Source organism: Leopardus geoffroyi, chromosome A2 (genome assembly GCF_018350155.1).
Source record: "Leopardus geoffroyi isolate Oge1 chromosome A2, O.geoffroyi_Oge1_pat1.0, whole genome shotgun sequence".
Lineage (NCBI taxonomy): Eukaryota > Metazoa > Chordata > Mammalia > Carnivora > Felidae > Leopardus > Leopardus geoffroyi.
In genome coordinates this window covers 140,289,719-140,317,374 of record NC_059331.1, presented here as the reverse complement: position 1 = coordinate 140,317,374, position 27,656 = coordinate 140,289,719, and the positions used below count along the sequence as shown (strand labels likewise).

Genomic DNA, 27,656 nt, shown 5'->3' with positions numbered 1-27,656 from the left:
GTTTGGAGGGATGCAGATGTTCTGTTAGTTCATGGTGGCAGTGGTTACATTGCTATGTCGACACTCACCAAATTATATACCTAAGGTGGATGAACCTTACTATATGTAAACTATACCAATAAATCTTACTTTAAAAATATGGAAGATATGCTCAGTGTAGAAGTTGTGGAAATGTGAAGGCCTAGAGAACGATATGAAGGAGCACCTGGCTGGCTCATGAGGTAGAGCGTGCAGCCCTTAACTTTGAGGTTGTGAGTTTGAGCCCCACATTGAATGTGGAGATTACTTTAAAAAAATGAAATTCAGGGCGCCTGGGTGGCGCAGTCGGTTAAGCGTCCGACTTCAGCCAGGTCACGATCTCGCTGTCTGTGAGTTCGAGCCCCGCATCAGGCTCTGGGCTGATGGCTCAGAGCCTGGAGCCTGTTTCCGATTCTGTGTCTCCCTCTCTCTCTGCCCCTCCCCCGTTCATGCTCTGTCTCTCTCTGTCCCAAAAATAAATAAACGTTGAAAAAAAAATTCATCTTTAATCTCACCAGCCCAATATTAACTGCAGGCTTAACATCTTGATTCATCTTTCTGGGTTTTCTTCCATGCATATACTATAAGCTCATGTGACAGCTTTTTTTTTTAACTTAGCATTGTAATAATTTTTGCATATTATTGTTTGGCATTATTTTTCATGGCAACTTATTCCTTACCATTGATTCTTAGATGATTTTGAGTTTTTTTCTTTTATTTATTTTTTTTTTTTAATTTTTTTTTCAACGTTTATTTATTTTTGGGACAGAGAGAGATAGAGCATGAATGGGGGAGGGTCAGAGAGAGAGGGAGACACAGAATCGGAAACAGGCTCCAGGCTCTGAGCCATCAGCCCAGAGCCTGACGCGGGGCTCGAACTCACGGACCGCGAGATCGTGACCTGGCTGAAGTCGGACACTTAACCGACTGCGCCACCCAGGCGCCCCGAGTTTTTTTCTTTTAAACAGTATTGATGAACGTCTTGTTCTTCATTCTTTCCTTGATGTTAAATATCTCTTATGTCCAGAATCTACTTTTATACTAGTGAGAAAGCAGCTAGCTAGTACTAGACATCTAACTCCAGAAATCATTCTTAGAGTAAAAAAAAACCTCAAGTTGGTTGAAGTTTAGTGCATTCTTATTCAGTATAGTTATCTTTTCTGATGTATTCATGTCCATTTTATTTCATAAAATTTTTATCTGGCTAATGTGAAAACTGAAGGACAGAAACTGTCATTTTGCTACATAGCGTTTATAACGTTGCCTTTATGCAGTCTATCTTGTGTTGAATGTAATCTATTTTCTTACGCAGAGAGCAAAACTCTCATGCTTAGCTGCTTTCTAGATATGTGTGATCACTTGTGACTTCTGTGGGTGTTGATGGTTTGCTTCTCACTGAGATGCTGAGTGAGACGCTGAAGGAGCTGAGACGCAGGCGGTGGTCACCAGCAAAGGTGATTCCCAATGTCTTCTGTGGCTCCTCAGCAGCTGTTCGGTGCACTTCTTGCCAGTGCACTTTTATAGAGGGCGTCTGTCGTGTCCACAGTGTCTGGCTCCTGAGGTCATTGCTGTTAACCCTGTAACAGGAGTTGGGGTGTGTGCATTTCAAGGAGAAGGAAATTACGTACAAAAGACAGAAAGAGAGCAGCTAAGCACCTATCACCAGAACTACAGAAGAGAAATTAGAGCCTGGAGCAAAGGTGGGGCAAAGGGTTTTAACGGGACCTCAGGTGGTGATAGTGAACAGGTGAGCACAGTAGCAGTGGATGTCTCTGTCAGTCAATCACTAAATGAATATCCAGAAGTGCAGGCAGCGTGGTGTCAGGGGTATTGTCAGAGCCGAGTAGAAGTTCACCTAGATAGCGGATAGGTTTGACACAAAATACGTAATTGATTTGGGCAGTTATGGGTGATGATTTCCAATGCAAACGTCTAGTTTCTAGTTTGACTTTTAGTAACTGCATCTTTTTTGTTGTTTCTGTTTTTGATTCTGAACATTTAGAACCTAATAAATCAAGCTCATAGATACAGAGAACACATTGGTGGTTTGCTAGAGGCTGTTGGGCTTGGGGTGGAGACAGATGGGGGAAGGGGAAAAAAAAAAGTAAAGAGTGCCTATTCATTTCTTGCATCACTTTTTATTTTTATTTTATTTTTTTTTCAACGTTTATTTATTTTTGGGACAGAGAGAGACAGAGCATGAACGGGGGAGGGGCAGAAAGAGAGGGAGATACAGAATCGGAAACAGGCTCCAGGCTCTGAGCCATCAGCCCAGAGCCTGACGCGGGGTTCGAACTCCTGGACCACGAGATCGTGACCTGGCTGAAGTCGGACGCTTAACCGACTGCGCCACCCAGGCGCCCCACTTGCATCACTTTTTAAAAGGGGGGCAAAAATTCTTTGCCATGCAAAAGAGAATTATTTTAATACGACAGAAACTAAAATTTCAAGCTAAGATTTTAGTTTTAAAAATTGTGAAACTCTCAAGACTTTAAGCCCCCAAATAAGTGATTAACTGTAGTGCTTTTTTATCACTCAGAATTGTATATAAATTTAGTTTGAATAGCCTTTACAGTGGTGAACCTTCACTTCAGAAAAAAAAAGGATTATGATAAACTATTGAAAAATCTTATTTTAACAACTAGGCCTGTATTTATCATATTTCAAACTCTAATGATATTTTCCACTTTTGTAGTAAGTGTGTATATCGTTCCAAGGTATAATTTTTTTTCCCATGGTATAATTTTTAAATAGCTCTCCATGACATGCTTATACTAGAGAAATTTTTAATTTCTTCTTTTTCCTCCTTGATAAACTTGATAAGCTTACATCTATATATATTCAGTAAGAATATTCTCAAATGATTGACTCCTTTATTCATTTCAATTCACATTGTTAATAGCAATGCACAGTTCAACATAGTTTCAGCCAGGGCTTTTGTTTAATTACACCATGTTCTCTTCACCTGAACTTCATAGTTAGGAAAATTTGCAGCAAGATACTTTCTGTAAATCAGCTAAACCCCCAAATTATGAGGCCGGCAGAGACCTTAGAAATCAGCAAAGCCAGTCTTGCCATTTACAGTTGAAGAAACAGAAACCGAGATTGGTGCTGGCACAACTTGGGGTCACCCAGCTGGACAGTGACCCTTCACTCAGGTTCTTGACTGTACAGCCACTTCTTCTGGGGCCACACTTCTCAGCCACGGTCATCTGAGAGCTGAAACACTAAGTCTTCTATCCCCAGTTTGTAGTCTTTGTCTATCCTAAGAAGTGTGTCGTAAGCATAAAATTCCCACTGGTTCTTTGATTATTCTTTCTAGCTCCAACGCGGCTCAATTTGTAGTAAGAACTGACAAATTGATAAGCCACATAAATCAATTCCCTTTCAAGAACCTAGAATAAGCTCAAGTCGTTTTGTAACACAGAAGCTACATGTTTTCTCCATTTTCAAATGAAGTAGACTTTGCCTTTAGCAGGCTGGTCTCCAGAACGAATACCTGTGGAAGAAATATGATTGCACAGAGCCACAGCATCATTCATCTAAAATATTCTTTGCTTGTTTTTCTTACCAGGTATTTGTATGCCCTTGGACAGAAGGTCTGGAAAAGATGGAAAAAACGTTACTTTGTTCTTGTTCAGGTTAGTAAATTTTTTTTTTCCTGTTACACAACCGGTCTAAGAGCAGTGCTCAAACTTTCGTTTGGTGGGTTATATCTATAGGTATTCACTGTGTTAGAAATTAAAACTGAAACTTTTAAGTATTTCATTTTAAAATAAAAGTAGTGAATTTCTTTACATGCCCACACAAGTAACATTTTTATGTAAAATGACTTTTGAACCAAACAATTTAGGGAAATGGGTAACATTATTCCAGGTTTTCACACATCTCTTTAATGTCTAGCTCAATAGAATGCAGCTATATTTTCATATCAGGTTCTACGTTCAATCTGTTGTAATATCAGATGAAATTTAGCCTCTGGAAAATTCCACTGTACACACAGAATAGCTGTGGAAAATGCAGATGATGTCTGAATATTACAGTTTTGACCTCACAGATTCCCTGAAAAGATCTTAAAGTTCTCCAGGATTGCAAAACCACACCTTGGGAACCACTGCATCATTCTGATATTTTATAGATAAACCATAATACTTAGAAGCTTCCATTTTTACACAAATCTGACATTTTTTTATCACTTATTCACATAACTGTAGCTTTAAATTTCCAGGACTGGTAGATATGTTTGTAATAGGATTCTGAATATTATTGGATTATTGGAATATACGTTCTGGCTGACTCTTCCTTGTTTTGTTAGTTTTTAATCATGGATAACTTTTACTCCTAGAATATACTCATTAAATTAAATTTACATTAAAGAATAACTTTCTAAATAGTAGTCATTCCATTCTGTGATGAATCCAAGCTATTTTGTTCCCAGTGGTTCTATAGAAAAAATTGTTCTTGGTGGTACTAACATAAAACAGTCTCTAAACTCTTGTCGATTCTTACCCACACATTAAGCAAATTTAAATGGACTAGATCAGAATAACATGGTGAAATGCCAAGGAAGGAAAACTGTCATTTTTCTGTCTTCCATAAGTAAGGTTATCTATCCGCTTTTGGATGTGCCACAATGGCGTGGTAACTTCATGAAAAGTATAAAAATTCAGTCAAAACTAGTTTTATCTATGTGGAAGATAGCCAGCCTATTTGGTTAAAATGTAGCGTTTTCTCATGTGATTAGAACCAATATTTGGCTAGCTACTTTAACAAAAGATGCACATATGTGTGCACAGCATACGTTGGCAGTCCTGATATAAATAGAGTAAGGGGCTCCTGTTTGGAGTTGAGTGATCTGCCCTCCAAAAACCATACCCATAAGATGTCTTCTTTGGTTTCCAGGTTTAATTTCTTTACATTGGCACAAGCATTTAAATGCATTTACCAAGAAGTTTTAATGCAGATCTTTCTGGACATTTGATTTTATTGCTATTTACAGATGTCTCACATCTAATGTGACAAGTTTACATTAGCGACTTGTCTTTATCAAATCTTTCTAAATCACTCAAGTGATTTTTCATAGAAACAGTAGCTGCTTTTTCATAGTCATACTCAGTGCATTTAGGTAGAATCTTAATTCCATATTTTTAATAGCTGATGTGACTGGCACAAACCTAGCTGACTCTTAATTAGCATGAACTTTTACTTATTAATTATTATGTTTTTTATTTTTACCTTTTTAAAAAAAACTTTATTTTTTAGAACAGTTTTAGGCTCACAACAAAACTGAGAGAAGATACAAAGATTTTCCATATATCCCCTGTCTTCACAAATGCCGTGGCCTCCCATTATCAACATCATGTGATACATTTGTTACCAAGGATGAATCAACATTGACACATCATAATCATCCAATGTCCATTATTTACAGTATGGTTCACTTTTAGTGTTATATATTATACGTGTTTGGACAAATGTATAATAACATATATCCACCATTAAATGTCGTACAGAGTATTTTCACTGCCCTAATAATCCTATGTTCTCTGCCCATAAATCCCTTCTCTCCCCCATGGCAACCACTGATCTTTTTATGGTCTCCATAGTTTTGCGTTTTCTAGAATGTCATATAATTGGAATCATACCCCATGTAGCCTTTTCAGATTGGTTTATTTCACTTAATAATTTCAATTTCCTCCATGTCTTTACATAGCTTGATAACTCATTTCTTTTTAGCATTACGTATTCCATTGGCTGGGGGTGCCTGGGTGGCTCAGTCGGTTAGCATCCGACTCTTGATCTCTGGGTTATAATTTCAAGCCCCACATTGAGTTCCATGCTGGGTGTGGAACTGACTTAAAAAAAAAACACACATTGTCTGGATGAATCATAGTTTATTCATTCATTCACCTATTGAAGGCCATCTTGGTTGCTTGTAAGTTTTGTCAACTATGTTTAAAGTTGCTGTAAACAGTCCTGGGCAGTGTAGACATAAGTTTTTCAATTCCTTTGGGTAAATACCAAAGAATGCAATTGCTGGATGTTTTAAAGAATGAATCAGAGAATGTTCATGAGTTTGGAGATCTGGTTAAGTGACAAGCTAAGAGAGTTTCTGTTATATTGATCATATGAAAATTGGCTTTATTATTTATTAGATCAGTCTTGAGAGATCAGATGATTGCCTCATGCTTTTGGCCAGGTAAAGTTTTAGGTAATCCTTTTTTGCATACTGTATTTTCTAGCATATGATCGCAAGAATCAAAAGTTACAGAACAAACATATACTTTGATCACCCTATAAAAGAGTTTAGAAATGAAAGAAAGAATTAGAATACTTTGAGATTATATGAGGAACATTAACCGTGTCTTTGGGAAGCTAGAGAGTTGGCTCAGTAACAAAAATAAGTTTGACATTTTCAAAGGCAAAATTTAAGCCCATAATTAAAATTTAATTTAAAGCCATATACTCCATAATTGGAATTTAGAAAAAAACATCACCAGACAATAATGAGTTCAGATTTATTCTACCTGAGGTACCTTCTTAAAATCTGAAGTCCTATTTAAGCCTTATAATTTTGCACAAATATATGTATACACATGCATTCATACAGAGAATTCCATGCCCACATGCATTGAAATAAACATGCCAGTACACTGGCAACTTGTTCAAGTTTTAAATACAATTGAATCTTCCTTTCAATTCCAAACGTAATGGGAAGACAAATTGAATGCGCACATTTCCAAATCAAGATGGATATGTATGGAGATTCGGTGAGAGTGGCCCATTGGGAGGAACTGGGTAGTTTTTATTAGTATTTTTAAAGAGAGCTCTCATTCTGTTGGCATGCAGCCTGTAGGTTCATACCTGCAGGCTGCATTATTGAAAGGTGAAGGAGTCATTTTTCTAGGGAGGACACTGTGCCCCTGCTGTGTCCGCTGCTGCCATCGGCAGGATGGTGCTTTGGCGATAATGTGAATCTCATCACCACTTGTGAGTGTGTATTATATGAGTGATATAGCTGGAGATACAGCCATCAGCTCAAGAATTTGTACTCATAAAAATTGATCGCGAGCCTGGTTTGGCCAGCTGCAAAGTCATTGTTCAAAGTGAACACTCGAGGGACTGCTGAGGTGAAAAGACTTTCTTCACATCAACATTTAAAGCAGAGTCCAAAATGGGAAAATAAATTATTTGTTAATACGGGGTGCTTTTCTAGCTTCTAAGTAAGATTCTAAGTAAGTAAGATTTGGTCTCCATTTAGATTCTGAAGTCAGTATAATAACTGTGTTAAATAGATTTTCGTGTTTCTTAAGAGGCTGCTTTTTTTTTTTTTTTCTAATGAATGAATGAAAGTAAATGTTGATTCAAGCCAAACTGAAAGAACAGTTGATTTTGAAGAATATGTTTGAATCTTATCAAAGTTAAACTTATGTTTCTTACTCATTTTTCTTATACTTCAGTGTTTTACTATTTGATTTGGAGCATATCATTATTGTGAAGTACTTATGACACTAATCATTTTTGTTCATTATAGTCCAACCATTTAATAGTCTTAAAATTCTCTAAGATTTAATCAAAAAGAATTATTTCATAATTCTGTGTTCTGCTAATGCCTATTCAAATAACTGTCCCCATGTAATGCATATTCTGTAATCCAGATATTTCTGAAGCACTCTCACCTACTACTGTAGGTATTGCTGTATTTATTCTAATACTTATTAAGCAATAGTAACGGGCATTTATGCAAAGCACTTTTTAACACAGAATGAGGTATGTTTGAGGGATAGGTGTTATGATCCCTGTCGTACAGATACAACTGATACACAAAGGGGTTATGTTATTTACCTGGAATTGGAAAGTTAGTATGTGATAGAGTCAAGCATTCAAATCCACATATAGTCTAGAGAGTAGACTTTTATTTTCTCTGTCATCGTGCTATGATTAAATGGATGCACACAAATACAGTTGATGTGAAGACAAATAGATATAGGAATAATCTCTGTGGATCATTCATTTCATGAGGTACAGAGCACTTTTACTAGAAACGGCTAGTGATAGCATAGTGTCATGCTCATGAAGGGCACTTATTGTGTGACATCACTGGAAACTGACATCAGTGTTGTGTTGACCCTGTATCAAAGTGTTCACTGCTTGTTGTCAGTGTGCCAGAATCATGACTTGAAGTTCTGCAAACAACAGCAGGCTATCAAGACATAATGTTAATTACATGCACATCAGCTGAGTTGGCACAGGATGTAAATAGTCATCCATGTCACTGAGTGATCTGTACATGCTACAAACATGCGAGAAGCACTGTGTTTAGTGAGATGCCATCAAAATCTGCTTTAGACTTTAAAGAAGTGACTGCCCTAGTGTCTTGCTATCTGAAATCTTCAGCACACATGGAAATCCACTGCAGCAGGCTGCTGTCACATATCAGAGAAGGCCACTACTGGATGAAACGCTATGGTCTAGATTTAGTCTGAGGTCATCAGCTATGTTGGCTTGTAGTAATATGAAGTGGACAAATACACTGTTGACAGATGCAGAAAATCATGGGATAGTAGCTCTCTAGCTTTATGTTTCAAATTAAAATTTACAAACCCAGGGCACGTACAGTGTAGGATGAAATCAAATCATACAAAAGTACTTATGGAGAAAATGAAGTGCCTTTATCAACAACACCCCTACCACCATTGCCACATTATTCCATTCTCCTTTTTAGAGGACCATTGCCAAGTAACCATTGCGAGTAGAGTGGCCTTTTTTTTTCTTTGATTTTTTTTAATGTTTATTTTTGAGAGAGAGCGTGAGTGGGGGGAGGGGCAGAGAGAGAGAGAGACATAGAATCTGAAGCAGGCTCCAGGCTCTGAGCTGTAGACACAGAGCCCAACGCGGGGCTTGAACCCATGAACCCCGAAATCATGACCTAAGCTGAAGTCAGATGCTTCACTGACTGAGCCACCCAGGCACCCCAGTAGAGTGGCCTCCTAAACTTCTACCAGTGTGTGTGTGTGTGTGTGTGTGTGTGTGTGTGTGTGTGTGTATGTGTGCATTCCCTTCTTAATGGAATTATTCCATATACTGTGTGTGCATTGTTTTGATCCCCTTTACAAAATATTACAAGTTGCCATATTGGTATATAAAAATCCACTTTATTCTTTTGACCAGATGATTGGATCCCATAGGACGGATAACATAATCTATGTAACAGTTCCCCTTTTCTGGACATTTAAGTTCCTCTTTTTTTAATGAGCAGTGGTACATATGTACAGTTTTTATATATTAAGCATATGTACAGTTTTTATATATTAAGTTTTGTGTGTATGTGGGCATATTCTTGTAGAAATGAAATTACTGGGCCAAAGGGCTTGGATACCTATAAGAAAAAGTAAGATTATAAACCTTTAGATGACTCATGAGTACTTAGTCACCAGAACTTCAGCTTGTTTTTTCATTTATTATTTTTTATAGTTAATAAATAGTCCTTATATGTCAAGTAGCATATGTTATTTTGTCTTTCAAATTGCATACCTGTAATATGAAAGAAAATGGAAAATTCTATTGGCTTGGGGGCTTATTTGGAACAAAATGTTAGAGGATAAGAAATTTTTTCTTAGGTTTTATTTTTTAAGATAACTTTTGCTTTGTGATCAATTGAGTTTTCCATAGCAAAAAAAATTGTCATTTTATATGATTTACCCTTGGATATTAACTAACAATGCATTTACTCTTCAAAATAGTTCTAAAATATGAACTATTATGTGATCATTTACCTGTATCTCAAGAGCTAAAATTATAAAAGACAAGGTATAGTGAACATTAGGCTGGATTTAGTAAGGAGAATCTCATATGGATCAGGTGGTGATCTCAATGCAAAACTGCCTCTTTTATATAGCCCCTGTGTTCCCTTAAAATGTTTGTTGTTATTTAGATTCCAAGGAAATGTCGGATTCCTCTTATTGTATAGCTCATACCTGCAAAAAAGCGCAAAGGACCTAGGAATGAGGATTGTCCAATGTTGTAAAGTCAGCATTAAATATTGGTGGGCTATTTTTTTTTGAAAATGGCTTTACAAGTGTCCACTTTTAAATGTTGTGTGTATGTATAGCTTATGTGTATATTTATGTGCACGTACAGTATATCTTTACGTATACGTGTGCAGCGTGCTTGCCACATAGTAAAGACTCAGTGAAGATTGAAGTGAATATAGCCTGTCCTTTACTTAGGCTTCTTCTCAGACCTTTATGTGGACCATAAAATTGACTTACATTTGGGCATACGTGACAAAACCTAGATGTCGTGTTTGATCTGCAGCCTGCACAGTGCCCCACTTACTTCCAGTCCTCCCCGTTTTCTCTGCTGCTGTACTAGCCGAAACCGCTGTCCCCTTCCCACAGACTCCCACAGCATTATCCCAGCTGCTTCACCGCCATTCTCCTCACAACCTATTGCTTGCATTGTCCAAATAATCTATTTGAGGCTTAACTCCGATTCTGCTACTTCTCACTGCTTAAATGGTTCTATGGCTTCCCATTACACTTAGAATTACCCCGACCACGACCTGGGGAAGATGCTACAGAATCTGTCGCTAACTTCGTCTTCGGGGAGTCTTTCCCGGTCACACTGAGCAGCACTTCAACTTGCAAGGTTCTGCCCCCAGATAAATTACAGTGACAAGAATTGTAGTATTGCACCTCACTGTCACTAGCCTCCCTCTCCAAACATATCTCAAATAAATACGTAACATGGGTTTAGTTTTTAGTGTGTGATTATGAAGATATGCCTTGAATTAAGTCCCCTGCCTTTCTTCCATCTATGGTTGTTCGGCAACTCATAAATATCTCTGTAGAAATTCTGAACATTCTATTGCTTTCATTTCTCCGTGGCTGGCTCATTCTATCCTTTCAAGGGTCGGGTCAGATGTCGTCTCAAATGGGCCTCTTCTGCTCACCCAATCTAAAAGTACCTCTCAACTCACTCCCTGTCCCAGTACCTTATTTTATATTTTTTCAGAGCATATTGCTAATCAGAATGATCTTTTTATCTAAATTGTCTTTGTATTATTTCTTTACCCCTTCTAGAATATATGCTCCATGAAAATAAGGGTCTTGTATTTCTTATAGTCTACTGTGAGTAGAAACTATATGTTAAATTAATATATGTGTGTCACTCTCAGCAGTGTAAAAAGACCGCCTTTCCCCTCTTTAGTTTATACACTGATTGCTAAATCTCTTTTATGCCATTTGGTCAAGGCAATAAATATATATTCCCCTCAAATCCATCATGGTCTTGAAGAAGATATATTCCTTTTCCTTGATTAAATTAAGCTGTGGGATTTTTTTTTTTTTAAATAACTCTAGCAGCACCTTTGGCCTCTGCCAAGAACGTTTCCAGCTAAGGATTTTTTAAGCCTTAATCTTTACTGAAATTAGATGGTGGCAGTTGCTAAGCTGCCAGCTGTTAACATGATCTCTGCAGTAGGAATACAACATGTGAACCTGAATGCTGTGGTCTCTGAAAACTCATAGTTAGCCCTTGCACATGTGGACACAGGTGTTGAACAGGTTGGCAATTGAAAATGAAATGGGAGCTCCAAGATAGATCATATACTGGGTCACAAAACAGCCCTCCATAAGTTTACCAGAATTGAAATTATACCATGCATACTTTCAGACCACAATGCTATGAAGCTTGAAATCAACCACAGAAAAAAGTCTGGAAAACCTCCAAAAGCATGGAGGTTAAAGAGCACCCTACTAACGAATGAGTGGGTCAACCAGGCAATTAGAGAAGAAATAAAAAAATATATGGAAACAAACGAAAATGAAAATACAACAATCCAAACGCTTTGGGACGCAGCGAAGGCAGTCCTGAGAGGAAAATACATTGCAATCCAGGCCTATCTCAAGAAACAAGAAAAATCCCAAATACAAAATCTAACAGCACACCTAAAGGAAATGGAAGCAGAACAGCAAAGGCAGCCTAAACCCAGCAGAAGAAGAGAAATAATAAAGATCAGAGCAGAAATAAACAATATAGAGTCTAAAAAAACTGTAGAGCAGATCAACGAAACCAAGAGTTGGTTTTTTGAAAAAATAAACAAAATTGACAAACCTCTAGCAAGGCTTCTCAAAAAGAAAAGGGAGATGACCCAAATAGATAAAATCATGAATGAAAATGGAATTATTACAACCAATCCCTCAGAGATACAAACAATTATCAGGGAATACTATGAAAAATTATATGCCAACAAATTGGACAACCTGGAAGAAATGGACAAATTCCTGAACACCCACACTCTTCCAAAACTCAACCAGGAGGAAATAGAAAGCTTGAACAGACCCATAACCAGCGAAGAAATTGAATCGGTTATTAAAAATCTCCCAACAAATAAGAGTCCAGGACCAGATGGCTTCCCAGGGGAGTTCTACCAGACGTTTAAAGCAGAGATAATACCTATCCTTCTCAAGCTATTCCAAGAAATAGAAAGGGAAGGAAAACTTCCAGACTCATTCTATGAAGCCAGTATTACTTTGATTCCTAAACCAGATAGAGACCCAGTAAAAAAAGAGAACTACCGGCCAATATCCCTGATGAATACGGATGCAAAAATTCTCAATAAGATACTAGCAAATCGAATTCAACGGCATATAAAAAGAATTATTCACCATGATCAAGTGGGATTCATTCCTGGGATGCAGGGCTGGTTCAACATTCGCAAATCAATCAACGTGATACATCACATTAACAAAAAAAAAGAGAAGAACCATATGATCCTGTCAATCGATGCAGAAAAGGCCTTTGACAAAATCCAGCACCCTTTCTTAATAAAAACCCTCGAGAAAGTCGGGATAGAAGGAACATACTTAAAGATCATAAAAGCCATTTATGAAAAGCCCACAGCTAACATCATCCTCAACGGGGAAAAACTGAGAGCTTTTTCCCTGAGATCAGGAACACGACAGGGATGCCCACTCTCACCGCTGTTGTTTAACATAGTGCTGGAAGTTCTAGCATCAGCAATCAGACAACAAAAGGAAATCAAAGGCATCAAAATTGGCAAAGATGAAGTCAAGCTTTCGCTCTTTGCAGATGACATGATATTATACATGGAAAATCCGATAGACTCCACCAAAAGTCTGCTAGAATTGATACATGAATTCAGCAAAGTTGCAGGATACAAAATCAATGTACAGAAATCAGTTGCATTCTTATACACTAACAATGAAGCAACAGAAAGACAAATAAAGAAACTGATCCCATTCACAATTGCACCAAGAAGCATAAAATACCTAGGAATAAATCTAACCAAAGATGTAAAGGATCTGTATGCTGAAAACTATAGAAAGCTTACGAAGGAAATTGAAGAAGATTTAAAGAAATGGAAAGACATTCCCTGCTCATGGATTGGAAAAATAAATATTGTCAAAATGTCAATACTACCCAAAGCTATCTACACATTCAATGCAATCCCAATCAAAATTGCACCAGCATTCTTCTCGAAACTAGAACAAGCAATCCTAAAATTCATATGGAACCACAAAAGGCCCCGAATAGCCAAAGGAATTTTGAAGAAGAAGACCAAAGCAGGAGGCATCACAATCCCAGACTTTAGCCTCTACTACAAAGCTGTCATCATCAAGACAGCATGGTATTGGCACAAAAACAGACACATAGACCAATGGAATAGAATAGAAACCCCAGAACTAGACCCACAAACGTATGGTCAACTCATCTTTGACAAAGCAGGAAAGAACATCCAATGGAAAAAAGACAGCCTCTTTAACAAATGGTGCTGGGAGAACTGGACAGCAACATGCAGAAGGTTGAAACTAGACCACTTTCTCACACCATTCACAAAAATAAACTCAAAATGGATAAAGGACCTGAATGTGAGACAGGAAACCATCAAAACCTTAGAGGAGAAAGCAGGAAAAGACCTCTCTGACCTCAGCCGTAGCAATCTCTTACTCGACACATCCCCAAAGGCAAGGGAATTAAAAGCAAAAGTGAATTACTGGGACCTTATGAAGATAAAAAGCTTCTGCACAGCAAAGGAAACAACCAACAAAACTAAAAGGCAACCAACGGAATGGGAAAAGATATTTGCAAATGACATATCGGACAAAGGGCTAGTATCCAGAATCTATAAAGAGCTCACCAAACTCCACACCCGAAAAACAAATAACCCAGTGAAGAAATGGGCAGAAAACATGAATAGACACTTCTCTAAAGAAGACATCCGGATGGCCAACAGGCACATGAAAAGATGTTCAGCGTCGCTCCTTATCAGGGAAATACAAATCAAAACCACACTCAGGTATCACCTCACGCCAGTCAGAGTGGCCAAAATGAACAAATCAGGAGACTATAGATGCTGGAGAGGATGTGGAGAAACGGGAACCCTCTTGCACTGTTGGTGGGAATGCAAATTGGTGCAGCCGCTCTGGAAAACAGTGTGGAGGTTCCTCAGAAAATTAAAAATAGACCTACCCTATGACCCAGCAATAGCACTGCTGGGAATTTATCCAAGGGATACAGGAGTACTGATGCATAGGGGCACTTGTACCCCAATGTTCATAGCAGCACTCTCAACAATAGCCAAATTATGGAAAGAGCCTAAATGTCCATCAACTGATGAATGGATAAAGAAATTGTGGTTTATATACACAATGGAATACTACGTGGCAATGAGAAAAAATGAAATATGGCCTTTTGTAGCAACGTGGATGGAACTGGAGAGTGTGATGCTAAGTGAAATAAGCCATACAGAGAAAGACAGATACCATATGGTTTCACTCTTATGTGGACCCTGAGAAACGTAACAGGAACCCGTGGGGGAGGGGGAGGAAAAAAGGAAAAAAAAAAAGAAAAAAAAAAAAAAAAAAGAGGTTAGAGTGGGAGAGAGCCAAAGCATAAGAGACTGTTAAAAACTGAGAACAAACTGAGGGTTGATGGGGGGTGGGAGGGAGGAGAGGGTGGGTGATGGGTATTGAGGAGGGCACCTTTTGGGATGAGCACTGGGTGTTTTATGGAAACCAATTTGGACAATAAATTTCATATATTATAAAAAATAAAAAAATAAAAAAAATAAATAAATAAATAAAAAAAAAAAAAAAAAAAAAAAAAAGAAAATGAAATGGGAGGATTCCCAGAGCAGATGCAGATTTTACCTTGTGGGACCTCAGCCACCTAAGTTAAGGTGCCCTGTCAAAGGTAATGATGCCAAAACCTGATTTAATGCTGTCCTCAGATTAAAGTCTGCTTATATCCCCCAATTCTCAATAAATCCATTCTTTATGGAGTTAAGAATGGATTGGGTTAAGTATATGAATGTTTATCATTGCTGTGTCTTTCCACCAAAAGGATTTTCAGTTGCAGTGTAGTATATTATACGAGCTTTGTTCAGTAATGTACAAGTAAGCTTTTAAGTGAAAATAAATACTAGGTCAGACCACCTGTTTTTATCTAATTCCCTGGCATGTGGTGATGGGGCAGAGTGCAGGCTGCAAAATCTCTAGCTTGGGAGTGCAGGGAGCAGGGTGACCCCCTTGGTCCCATCGCTCCTTTTAGCCACATGTTTTGACTATTAGTGCCACTTCTTTCAGAGGGCAGCTTCTCCCCATGACCCTTAATTTGGATCTTGGCTGGCAAGCCAGTAGCTACAAGGTGTTACCACCATTCAGAAGGATTCACTAACATATACATTGCGGCCTCATTGTAGGGTCTGTTTGCCTCAGGAATGCGATTTCACATGACTTTGCAAAAGAGATGGGTAAAGTAAAAGCTCTTGGGGTTAGTCAAGGAATCCAAAGAAGCTCAAAATGCCGCATCATTTTATGGACCTAGAACCAGGAGCCAGTGACTTAAAAGGATGGTGTTCATAGTTAGTTGCTTCTGGAGCCCATGTATTCGAAATTCAAACTGTACTTTGTTCAGTTGTCTCCTGGGTCAGGTTTCCTCATTCTTAGCAGTAGCTTTGTCAGTCTGTAGTGTTGTGTTCCTGTTCCATCTGTACTCTCCGTTAAAACCCTCGGCCCAGTTACCTGTGACAGAGTCTGGGTCTTTTGAGTGACTTTTGAGATATGAAAATATTAAAGGTACGAAGTAAAATAAAACAAATGTTTAATACCTTATCATTTAAATCCCCATGGCTTTAGAAAGTAGGTGATTCCTCTGAGGTTGTGAAGGGGTTTGTTTTTTAGGCTTTAGAATTTCTAAAGATCTTGAATGTGCTTCTCCCAATTTTATATATCTATCATGTGAAATAATTATTTAGAGCTAGCTAGAAATACAACACTAGAAATAAAGCCTAGAATAGAAACTGAACCTGTATTTCAAGTTATATAAAGAAAGAGCACTGATCTAAGCTTTTCACACTGCGTGTAATAAAACAAGCCCTTTGGGTAATTTTGAAGACTAGATCTTAAATGGCAAGCAAACTTTTAGCATTTTAGGTGGGTTACACATATCAAGTCTGGGTTCTTTATTTTTATTTTTAATGTTTGTTTATTATTGAGAAAGACAAAGTGTGAGCAGGGGAGGGACAGAGACAGGGGGAGATACAGAATCCAAAGCAGGCTCCAGGCTCTGAGCTGTCAGCACAGAGTCCGACGTGGGGCTTGAACTTACCAGCCGTGAGATCATGATCTGAAGTTGGACGCTTACCTGACTGAGCAACCCATGTGCCCCTAGTCTGGTTTCTTTAAGGCATGACCACATGAACTTGATATATGTCTCAGAGATCTTTAGAGATGAAACCTTTTTAAAAAGATGAATAATTTTAAAAACCTACATTAAAATCTATAGCCACAATACTATCCATTAGAAATAAAAGGGATACTAGCTAAAACTACATTTATAGGCATCTCTATCTTCTCTTTCTCAGGTTATTGTTCATTTACATATCCATTCAGCAAGTACTTTAAACATTGTCCACTGTGTTCTTAATGGGAAAGAAACAACCTAGGGGAGAGAGGGAGGGAGACAGGGAGGGAGCCAAGCGAGGCTGGGAAACAAGCCGAGACAGCAAAGCCAACAGCCCTCCCATCATTCACAGCAGAGAAGCATATGGCCTCACAATCAGTTCAGTCCCCAAATCAGCCAGGTGCCTCCTCTGTATTAGAACAACGAAGCACATCTCCAACCCCCAATGAAATGATCCTTGGAATACACAAAGGAAGAGAGTTGAGAGAAGGAAGATGGTTTCCTGACAGCTGGGTTTGGTTGGTTGGGAGACTGCTGCTCCACAGGCAAGCCAGTGCCAGTGCTCCACATCAGTTACCTCTGATTGTCTGAGAAACCCTGTGGCACGCATTATCGTGGTCTCTTTTACAGAAAATCAGACTGAGGTATAGAAGAGTTAAAATGATTTTCCCAAGGTCATGTCAAAGATGAGTTGGAAAGAATAAGTAACTGAGGAGGAATGAAAGTGTGACTTTCATTTTGCAATAACAGACTCGTGTTAAACCTGGCCTGTGAAGGGGACTTCACTTCCATTTGAAATACAGTAAAACCTTGGATTGAGAGCATAATTCATTCCGGAAACATGCTTGTAACCCAAAGCACTTGTATATCAAAGCGCATTTTCTCATAAGAAATAATGGAAACTCAGATGATTCATTCCACAAACCCAAATATTCACATAAAAATGATTATGATGCTGTAATATAATACAAAACAATAAAATGCACAATATAAAGAAAAACAAATTAACCTGCACTTACCTTTGAACACCTTTGTGGCTGGTGTGAGGGAAAGGAGAGAGGAGGGTTATTGTGTAGGACAACTTTCACTATCACTAAGGGAATCACTTCTATCTATTGGAATCTTGTTCTTTAAGTGCAGCTTTAACAAGGAACTTATCCAATGATACTTGCTTTTGCCTCCTTTTAAGGATTTCACAGATATGGGACATTGCATTATTAAACAGATTTATCATTCTTGCACTGCTACTGCCTTCTGGGGGTTGTACTTTTCTACAACGTTTGCCACATTTTACACACCTCCTTAATCTCTTTGAAGCGAGGGGTTCCTCTGCCTTTATCTCCTTCTCCTCTGCAGATGATATGCAGATATTAGACTTCTTATAAAATCTTGCAATTTCAGCCACTTGCATACCTCATTCACACTTCTCGATGATTTCCTTCTTAACATCCACCATAATCATCATCTTATTGCCTTTCTTTTCAACTTTTTCTGCATGGGGGCCATTGTATAAGCTTACACGATGTTGACTACAGTACAGTATTAATAAACTCTTGTAATATACTGTACTTAACGTAACTGGCAATAAGGTAGCAGAAGAAAGAGTCTTTATTTACAGGCAGCCTGACCTAGAATGAAGCAAAGCATTCCTAAGCTTACTCTTGTATGGAAAAGCAAAGGACTATCCATAAATGCTTTGAAGTGACAAAAATACACCAGTGCCAGTTGTGGGCACCTTCCAGTGTTCTGAAAAATCACTGATTTCTGCCAAACACTGTGGCCTGAGCCCAAGCATCTGAGCATGGGAGACGATCACCCACAGTCCTGTACAGAGAGAGAGAGAGAGAGAGAGAGAGAGAGAGAGAGAGAACAACCCTTTAACAAGTTAAAATTTACTAGAAATGTTTGCTCGTCCTGCAGAACACTTGTAGAACAATCTGTTGGCAATCCAAATTTACTGTACCTTAATATGATTATCTTTAGAGAGCTCTTTTCTGGCCAAATTATCAAAAATATACCCCTTTAACTATCATTCTCTTTACTCTGCTTTTTTTTTTTTTCTTGGAGACAATTCACGACTCAAAATTGTTTTAGATATCTCTTTGTTTATTTGTGATTGAGTCTTCTCCGTTCTCTCTGTGTGAGATTGATTTCATTTTTCTAATTTTTTCTCTGATTCTGATGCTGGGGGATTTGTTGTAAACCTCAAGAACTAGAAATCTTCACTCTAGATGCTCAGTAAATATTTGTTGAATGAATAAGAGAATGGGAAATACCCATAAGAATGGAAGAAGATATGAAAATTATAAATGCACATGAAGCGAAAGTCAGTTATTTACCATTCTGATTAGTAGGCAAGGAAACACTAACTCCCAGATCTGTAAAAAATACCAAAGAAGGACAAAATACAGCTTTCTAAAAGACCAGATTACATTCACATTAGTCTTCAAACTGTTTTGTTAATATATTGTCCCTTGTTAATATATTGTCCCTTAAAATAATTTTGTGCAACTTCTAGATCATTATAACTTTTCACCATAAATTAGTTGCAGTGGATATAGTTTCTAACATAAAACCATTTATCAATTGTAAGCATGCCTAGTAGAATCTAAATGCTGTTGTGAATCTATATCTACCTGTAACCATGGAAAATTGAATATCAGTAGCTTTTTTCCCCTCGAGTTCTTATTTCCATGGCTCTTTCCCAACAGAAATTTACTCTTAGGAAATAAATATTATGTTTTAGAATCCTATCTGATCACTCTATCATGCTTCTCTGCAATTAAAAAGTCTACAAAATTGGAATTAAAAAAAAAAATTCCTGTGAAGTCCTAACCACTGGTGTCTTAGAATGTGACTTAGTTGGAAATAGTGTTGTAATTAGGATGAGGTCATAGTGTAAAAGAGGGGGGGCTCTAAGCCAGGATGACTGGTGTCCTTGTAAAGAAGAAGGTGTTTGGGAGTAGTCCTGCACACAGGGAGAGCGTCACGGGTAGGTGAAAGCAGAGGTGGAGATGACAGTTCTACAAACTAAGATATGCCAAAAATTGCTAGTAAACCACTAGAAGTGATGGGAGAGACCCAGGATAGATGGTCCCTCACAGCCCTCAGCAAGAACCAACCTTGATTTTAAACTTCTCGCCTCCAGAACAGGGAGACAATAAATTTCTGTTTACGCCACATAAACAAACTTCAGCAGAGAGCAGATTGCTAACAGATGCAAAAAAATAACATGGGAAAGACAAAAAGCGCCATCATTACATCTTTTTTAAATATTTTGTTTTGAGAGAGAGAGAAAGCACATTGCATGAGCAGGGGAGGTACAGAAGGAGAGACTCTCAGGCAGGCTCCATGCCCAGTGCAGAGCCAGATGCTGGGCTTGATCCCACGACCATGAGATCATGACCTGAGCTGAAATCAAGAGTCAGATGCTCGACTGAGCCACCCAGGTGCCCCCATCATTACATCTTTATATACTAAACACCCAGATTTATTTCCCCTTCTCCCTCTGTTTGAACAAACCAAGTTAGTTAAACTACCTCACCTGAATAAAATTAAGACTTTGAAAAGGAGAAAGCAAACTGTTATAAACAAAAGGCTTTCAGTATTAAAAATTATTTTATATTGGGGCGCCTGGGTGGCGCAGTCGGTTAAGCGTCCGACTTCAGCCAGGTCACGATCTCGCGGTCCGTGAGTTCGAGCCCCGCGTCAGGCTCTGGGCTGATGGCTCAGAGCCTGGAGCCTGTTTCCGATTCTGTGTCTCCCTCTCTCTCTGCCCCTCCCCCGTTCATGCTCTGTCTCTCTCTGTCCCAAAAATAAATAAACGTTGAAAAAAAAAAATTAAAAAAAAAAATTATTTTATATTGATGTATATTTGCAATGATAAGTAGCAGAAAACTGATAAAAGCATATAAATATATGACAAAATTTAAAGGACAATTATTAAACATAAAGTTTATTGGAAATGCCCATCTTAATGAGCTGGATATGGCTTCCCTTCCCAATTTAACTGTAAATGAGTATTTTTCTAAAATGAGAAAAGGTTTCAGACTGACTCCTTGTTTATAGTGTTTGAGATATAAGCATGAATGAACTCGGCTCACCTAAGTAGGTTTATGGAAATGGTTTTGTCACATCGCTCAGTTTCTCAACCGGTGTGTGTGTGTGTGTGTAAGTTCCTAAATTAGATTCCCCCAACACATAGTGATATATCATAAAAAATATTTTTAATATTCTGTCATCTTATAACTAAATTAGTTCCTTTCATAGCTTTGCCAAAAGCAAAAAATGCAAAAACCACCTAATTTTCAAATACTTTGTTTTGCCTCTGAATGTAGAGCACCACAGCACTGCAGCTGGAAAAATTCCTATGCACATCTCACTACATAAATGCCTGCTAGAAAATGAAAATTGGGTTAGAGAGAGCTGTTCATTTCTACTTCTCTCCAGCTTGAGTTTGAAGAGGTAAATCCTGCCAGTTCTCTAGTAGGAGATGAAGGGGAATCAATGAGGATTTCCTGTCATTTGGCGAAATCAGACCTTGCAAGATCACTGTTTGAGGATGGAGAAAGGGGCAGGGTAGTGTGGAGACCTATGGAGACCTATCAAAGGATTCTGTAATATTAAAATCAAATATACTGATTTTGTTTAATTTATAAGAAACATGGACACTATTGAAAAGTGAAAATGAGAGTTGGCTGAGATTAATAAAAGAGCTCTAAAAAATAAGGCAGAAAACAAGTTGATGTCCACAGTTTAGGTAATGTACAGAATGAACACGACATAGAGGAAGTCAGTAATATGGAAGACCAGAGAAGCTCCAAAAGTGTGAAGTCAAAACCTACCTACCTATACTAAGGAAAGAAAGCCAATACTCAGTATGACCAAAATCTGCTTATCTAAATGGGAAGAGAACACAGATAAAACAGAAGTAGTGATAAGAGCAATGGTGAAAATAAAAATAAAAGGAACATTTTCTGATATTTCAAAGAAATTAGTCTGCAGAAATACAGACTTCCCACATTTCAGGAAATTTAGTGAGAAGAAGGTATTTCCAATTTCTTCTAAAACATTTTTTCAATTAAAAATGTGTGTTGAGTGTTACACTCAAATACAGAAATTAGTGGAGTTAGATCTATAGAGAATTAATGGAAAATTGACTTGAGAATTTGGTATACATCCAAGATCTGTAAGTCACCTTCCTGAAAATATATAAAGAGGAGCTCCTGGTATTTGAGATGAAGGAGTATAGTTTCTCCGGAATAGGAAACTTAAAATAGAAAAGAATTAAAGATTAATGATAAAAAAATATAGCTGAATCTCTATTAATGTTATAAAATACTTTGAGCCCAACACTTGTAAACATGAGGATTGTTCCTGAACAAGTTATGGATGTATGAAGTAATTATAACAAGATGTGAAACATAAACTCAAAGTTAATGAATGCAGTAATAAAAACAGGCTGTACTCCTCAAGTTATGTAAGAAACAATCAGAAATTAGTTTATATTTTCAATAGAGAAAATACGGGGTCAACTCTGTCCTTGAAAAGTTTTAAAGTCTACAAATTAGGATGCCTAGAAAACTTTAGTAAACATAAAACCGAAGACAGCAATAGGTATGTAAATTGTTACTATGCATGTGGTAAATAGAAGTTTTAGGAGTCAGATTCTCAGAATGGGATTAAAAAACAAAATCCATATGTATGGTGGCTTTCCGGGATACACCACAAAAAAAAAAAAAAAAAGTAAAAACACAGAAAGCATGACAATATTTAGACTAAGGAAACTTTAAGAGCAGTATTAAACACATCAAAGGGTTATAATTTTATATTCATTAAAGATATCAACAGTTAGTATAAAACAAATAATGGTTGTTGAAATGTCAATACTACCCAAAGCAATCTACACATTAAATACAGTCCTAATGAAAATAGCACCGGCATCCTTCACAGAGCTAGAATAAACCCAAAATTTGTATGGAACTGCAAAAGACCCCATATATAGCCCAAGAAATGTTGAAAAAGAAAACTAACGCTGAAGGCATTCCAATCCCAGACTTTAGCCTATATTACAAAGCTGTAATCATCAGCTTGGTAAGACAGCATGGTATTGGCACAAAAACAGACACATAGACCAATGGGATAGAATAGAGAACCCAGAAATAAACCGACAGATATATGGCCAACCAATCTTTGACAAAGCAGGAAAGAGTATCCAAAGGAAAAAAGACAGTCTCTTAAGCAAATGGTGCGGGGAGAAATGGACAGTGACATGCAGAAGAATGAAACTGGACCACTTTCTTACACCATACACAAAAATAAATCCAAAATGGATGAAAGACCTAAATGTGAGACAGGAAACCATCAAAATCCTACAGGAGAAAACAGCAACCTCTTTGACCTCAGCCACAGCAACTTCTTGACATGTCGTAAGAGGCAAGGGAAAGAAAAGCAAAAATGAACTATTATGACCTCATCAAGATAAAAAGCTTCTGCACAGCAAAGGAAACAGTCAACAAAACTAAAAGGCAACCTACAGAATGGGAAAAGATATTTGCCATTAACATACCAGGTAAAGGATTAGTATCAAAAATCTATCAAGAACTTACCAAACTCAATACCTGAAAAACAAATAATCCAGAGAAGAGATGGGCAAAAGACATGAATTGACACTTTTCCAAAGAAATCCATATGACAAACAGAGGCATAAAGAGATGCTCAATGTCGCTCATCATCAGTGCAATACAAATCAAAACCATATTGAGATACTACCTCACACCTGTCAGAGTGGCTAAAATTAACAACTCAGGAAACAACAGATATTGGCAAGGATGTGGAGAAAGGAGAACCCTCTTGCACTATTGGTGGGAATGCAAACTGGTGCAGCTGCTCTGGAAAACTGTGGAGGTTCCTCAAAAAATTAAAAATAGAACTACCCTACAACCCAGCAGTAGCACTTCTGGGAATTTATCCAGAGGATACAGGAGTGCTGATTCATAGGGGCATAAGCACCCCAATGTTTATAGCAGCGCTATCAACAATAGCCAAATTATGGAAAGAGCCCAAATGTCCATCAACTGATAAATGGATAAAGAAGATGTCGCATATATTTATTTATATTATGTTATGTTATACTATATATATGTATATATATATGTGTGTGTGTGTGTGTGTGTGTATATTTAATGGAATAGTACTTGGCAATGAAAAAGAAATCTTTCCATTTGTAATAAGGTGGATGAAACTAAAGGGTATTATGCTAAGTGAAGTAAGTCAGTCAGAGAAAGACAGATCTCATATGATTTCACTCATATGTGGCACTTGAGAAATTTAACAGAAGACCATAGGGGAAGGGAAAGAAAAATAAGTTATAAACAGAGAAGGAAGCAAACTATAGGAGACTCTTAAATACAGAGAACAAACTAGGGTTAATGGGGGTGAAAGGTTGGGGGGGGTGGGATGAGCACTGGATGTTGTATGTAAGTGATGAATCTTGGGAATTTACTCCTGAAGCCAAGACTGCACTGTATGTTAGCTAACTTGACAATCAATTAAAAGTAAAATAAAAGGCAAAACAAATGAAATAAATGATGTATTGAATATGTACCTGAAGAAGATAATAAAAGAATAATGCATAATGCCTCAAATTACTTGCTATTCAATTTCTTTCTCTCTCATAACCTTAGTAGTTTTAGTAGTCTGATTATAGATTCTTACATATAACTGTATATTTTATAGCTATCTTAAATGATAATGTTACCATAGAATATATGAGGTAATTGGCTTATGTGGGAAAACAGGATAAGCTTTAGAATGCCAATTATAAAATAAGGTGGTATATTGGAAGGAGTACTAACTGTATCTGAGGAGAGTTATGTTTCTAGACTCAAGATGACATTTTCCTTCTGAGTGACCTTGGGAAAGTTAGTTTGCTCTTCTGTGAACTCTGGAGTAGAGATCATTATCTCCAGGGCCCTGAACCCCGATCCCCCAATACTAGTATGTCCTATGGAATAATCTTATTTTTTCTTTTCATTGAAGCTTAACTCTGGGTTTTAATTATTAGTGATTTAGTGAGACCTGAGTCCTCTAGATATCATAGTCTCTAGTTTCCAAATGTTCTTAAGATCCTCCCCACCCAACTGAAATCTATAATTCTATCAAACGTAACAGTATTTTATTCATTAATATTTACTGATTAAATATCTTGTAGAACATTAGGACAATACTATCAGAAAGTAAACCTACAATGCTGAGAAATCCAATCCCATCTATACTATTACATAATACATATCTTACCATTTTTCCTGATGAGTTTTCAATTTGCAGTGCTTATAATATTTCGGCTTTACCTTTTTCTTATAGTAAAAACATAAAATATAACAAGGTCTCACATGAATCAGATGTTTTTGAGGAAGTTAAGAATTTCTTTTTAATATAATCACTCCCTAATTGCCGTTTCCCAATTATTCTTTGATATTTCATTTTGTTTTTTTCCTAGTGATCTTGTGATTTTAATGGGTTTCTTAGGACTGTGATCACATCGTAGCTATTGGTATACCTGGAAGACTGAGACCTGGTTCCTCCGTGGCTCTTAAAAGTGGGTCCATCACACTCTGGGTGCTTCAGATAGCCTAGTTGGATAAAGGAATGAACTTAGCCTCATGTTTATTGTTTCCTGAACATTTTAAGTACAGTGTTTGACATTTAAAAAAATCTAATATTACTTGAATGGTAAGTGGAGGAGGATTCATTTAAGAGTACAAGTAGGGGGGGGTGGCGCCTGCGTGGCTCAGTCGGTTGGGCGTCCGACTTCAGCTCGGGTCATGATCTCACTGTCCGTGGGTTCGGGCCCGCGTCGGGCTCTGTGCTGACAGCTTGGAGCCTGGAGCCTGTTTCAGACTCTGTGTCTCCCTCTCTCTCTCTGACCTTCCCCCATTCATGCTGTCTCTCTGTCTCAAAAATGAATAAACGTTAAAAAAAAAAATTAAAAAAAAAAAAGAGTACAAGTAGGGTAATTTGGACTGCTAGACTATTAGTATTTTTTTTAAACAAGGTAAGTATGTGATCTGTCCTAACAAAGATAATAGATTTTCAAACGTGGCTGAATAATTTTATTAAATTGAAATAAGTTTAATTTCCCAGAGAAATTAAAAGGCAGGGACGATATGCCAGGCACTGTGGGAGCCAGTGAGTCACAAAGAGACAACAGCCAAGTAAATGCAGTTAGGTGTGAAGGGGACAAGTTTGTAAGGGTGCTAGAGGGAGGAGGAGGGCTTACTAGATTAGGAAATCTATATAAATGATGCAATTTCAAAGGTGGAGGTGATCTATTCCTGCTTGGGAGTTCAGGTAGAGAAATGAATAAAGGTGGACAAGTCTTGTTGGGGAGCCTGTCTGGAGTACCAAGCACAGTGGTAGCTATAAATTCCGACTAATATTTGTGGGAGATTTTTGCAAGCCGTGCAGAGAAGGCAGACCTTTCTGTGCTAGTCATCTTTCTCCCAGCAGATTCCAGATTGTTCGTGTGGTGATGTGTCAGGAGACTTTCTTTCAGCCAGGTTTATATGATTCTTCCAAATGAAAGAATAAAAAAGGGGAACTTTTTGGATAATTGGCTCAATATATTTCCTGTTTTGTTAACAATTGGTCACAGAAGTATTACTTTGTGTAGTAGCCCCCTGAAATCTAATAATTATATTTTAATTATAAGACAAATTTGAACATTTTTTTACAGTTTGTATTTCAGCTTTATGCTTCCTGTTAAGAACATCTGAGTTTTTTTTTAATACGAAATTTATTGTCAAACTGGTTTCCATACAACACCCAGTGCTCATCCCAATAGGTGCCCTCCTCAATACCCATCACCCACCCTCTCCTCCCTCCCACCCTCCAACAACCCCCCATCAACCCTCAGTTCTCAGTTTTTAAGAGCCTCTTATGTTTTGGCTCCCTCCCTCTCTAACCTCTTTTTTTTTTTCCTTCCCCACCCCACTGTCTTCTGGTAACTTTCTCAGGATCCACATAAAAGTGAAAACATATGGTATCTGTCTTTCTCTGTATGACTTATTTCGCTTAGCATAACACTCTCTAGTTCCATCCATGTTGCTACAAAGGGCCATATTTCACTTCTTCTCATTGCCATGTAGTACTCCATTGTGTATATAAACCACAATTTCTTTATCCATTCATCAGTTGACGGACTTTTAGGCTCTTTCCATAATTTGGCTATTGTTGAGAGTGCTGCTATCAACATTGGGGTACAAGTGCCCCTATGCATCAGCATTCCTGTTTCCCTTGGGTAAATTCCTAGCAATGCTATTGCTGGGTCATAGGGTAGGTCTATTTTTAATTTTTTTGAGGAACCTCCACACTGTTTTCCAGAGCAGCTGCACCAGTTTGCATTCCCACCAACAGTGCAAGAGGGTTCCCGTTTCTACACATTCTCGCCAGCATCTACAGTCTCCTGATTTGTTCATTTTGGCCACTCTGGCGTGAGGTGATACCTGAGTGTGGTTTTGATTGGTAGTTCCCTGATGAGGAGCGACGTTGAGCATCTTTTCATGTGCCTGTTGGCCATCCGGATGTCTTCTTTAGAGAAGTGTCTATTCATGTTTTCTGCCCATTTCTTCACTGGATTGTTTTTCAGGTGTGGAGTTTGGTGAGCTCTTTTAGATTTTGGATACTAGCCCTTTGTCCTATATGTCATTTGCAAATATCTTTTCCCATTCCGTTGGTTGCCTTTTAGTTTTGTTGATTGTTTCCTTTGCAGTGCAGAAGCTTTTTATCTTCATGAGGTCCCAATAGTTCATTTTTGCTTTTAATACCCTTGCCTTTGGGGATGTGCCAAGTAAGAAATTGCTGCGGCTGAGGTCAGAGAGGTCTTTTCCTGCTTTCTCCTCTAGGGTTTTGATGGTTTCCTGTCTCAC

The 27,656-nt window shown here is 37.8% G+C and overlaps 1 protein-coding gene across 21 annotated transcripts in view; it reads left to right on the top strand.

The window, feature by feature from the left end:
* The window catches only part of CADPS2 (calcium dependent secretion activator 2), a 547,933-nt gene that overhangs the window by 349,783 nt on the left and 170,494 nt on the right, over positions 1-27,656 (top strand). For all 21 annotated transcript variants that reach the window (XM_045495470.1, XM_045495468.1, XM_045495459.1 and 18 more), the window contains one exon: positions 3,593-3,659. In XM_045495470.1, the coding sequence (XP_045351426.1) occupies positions 3,593-3,659 (67 nt within the window). The remainder of the gene's footprint in view (positions 1-3,592; positions 3,660-27,656) is intronic.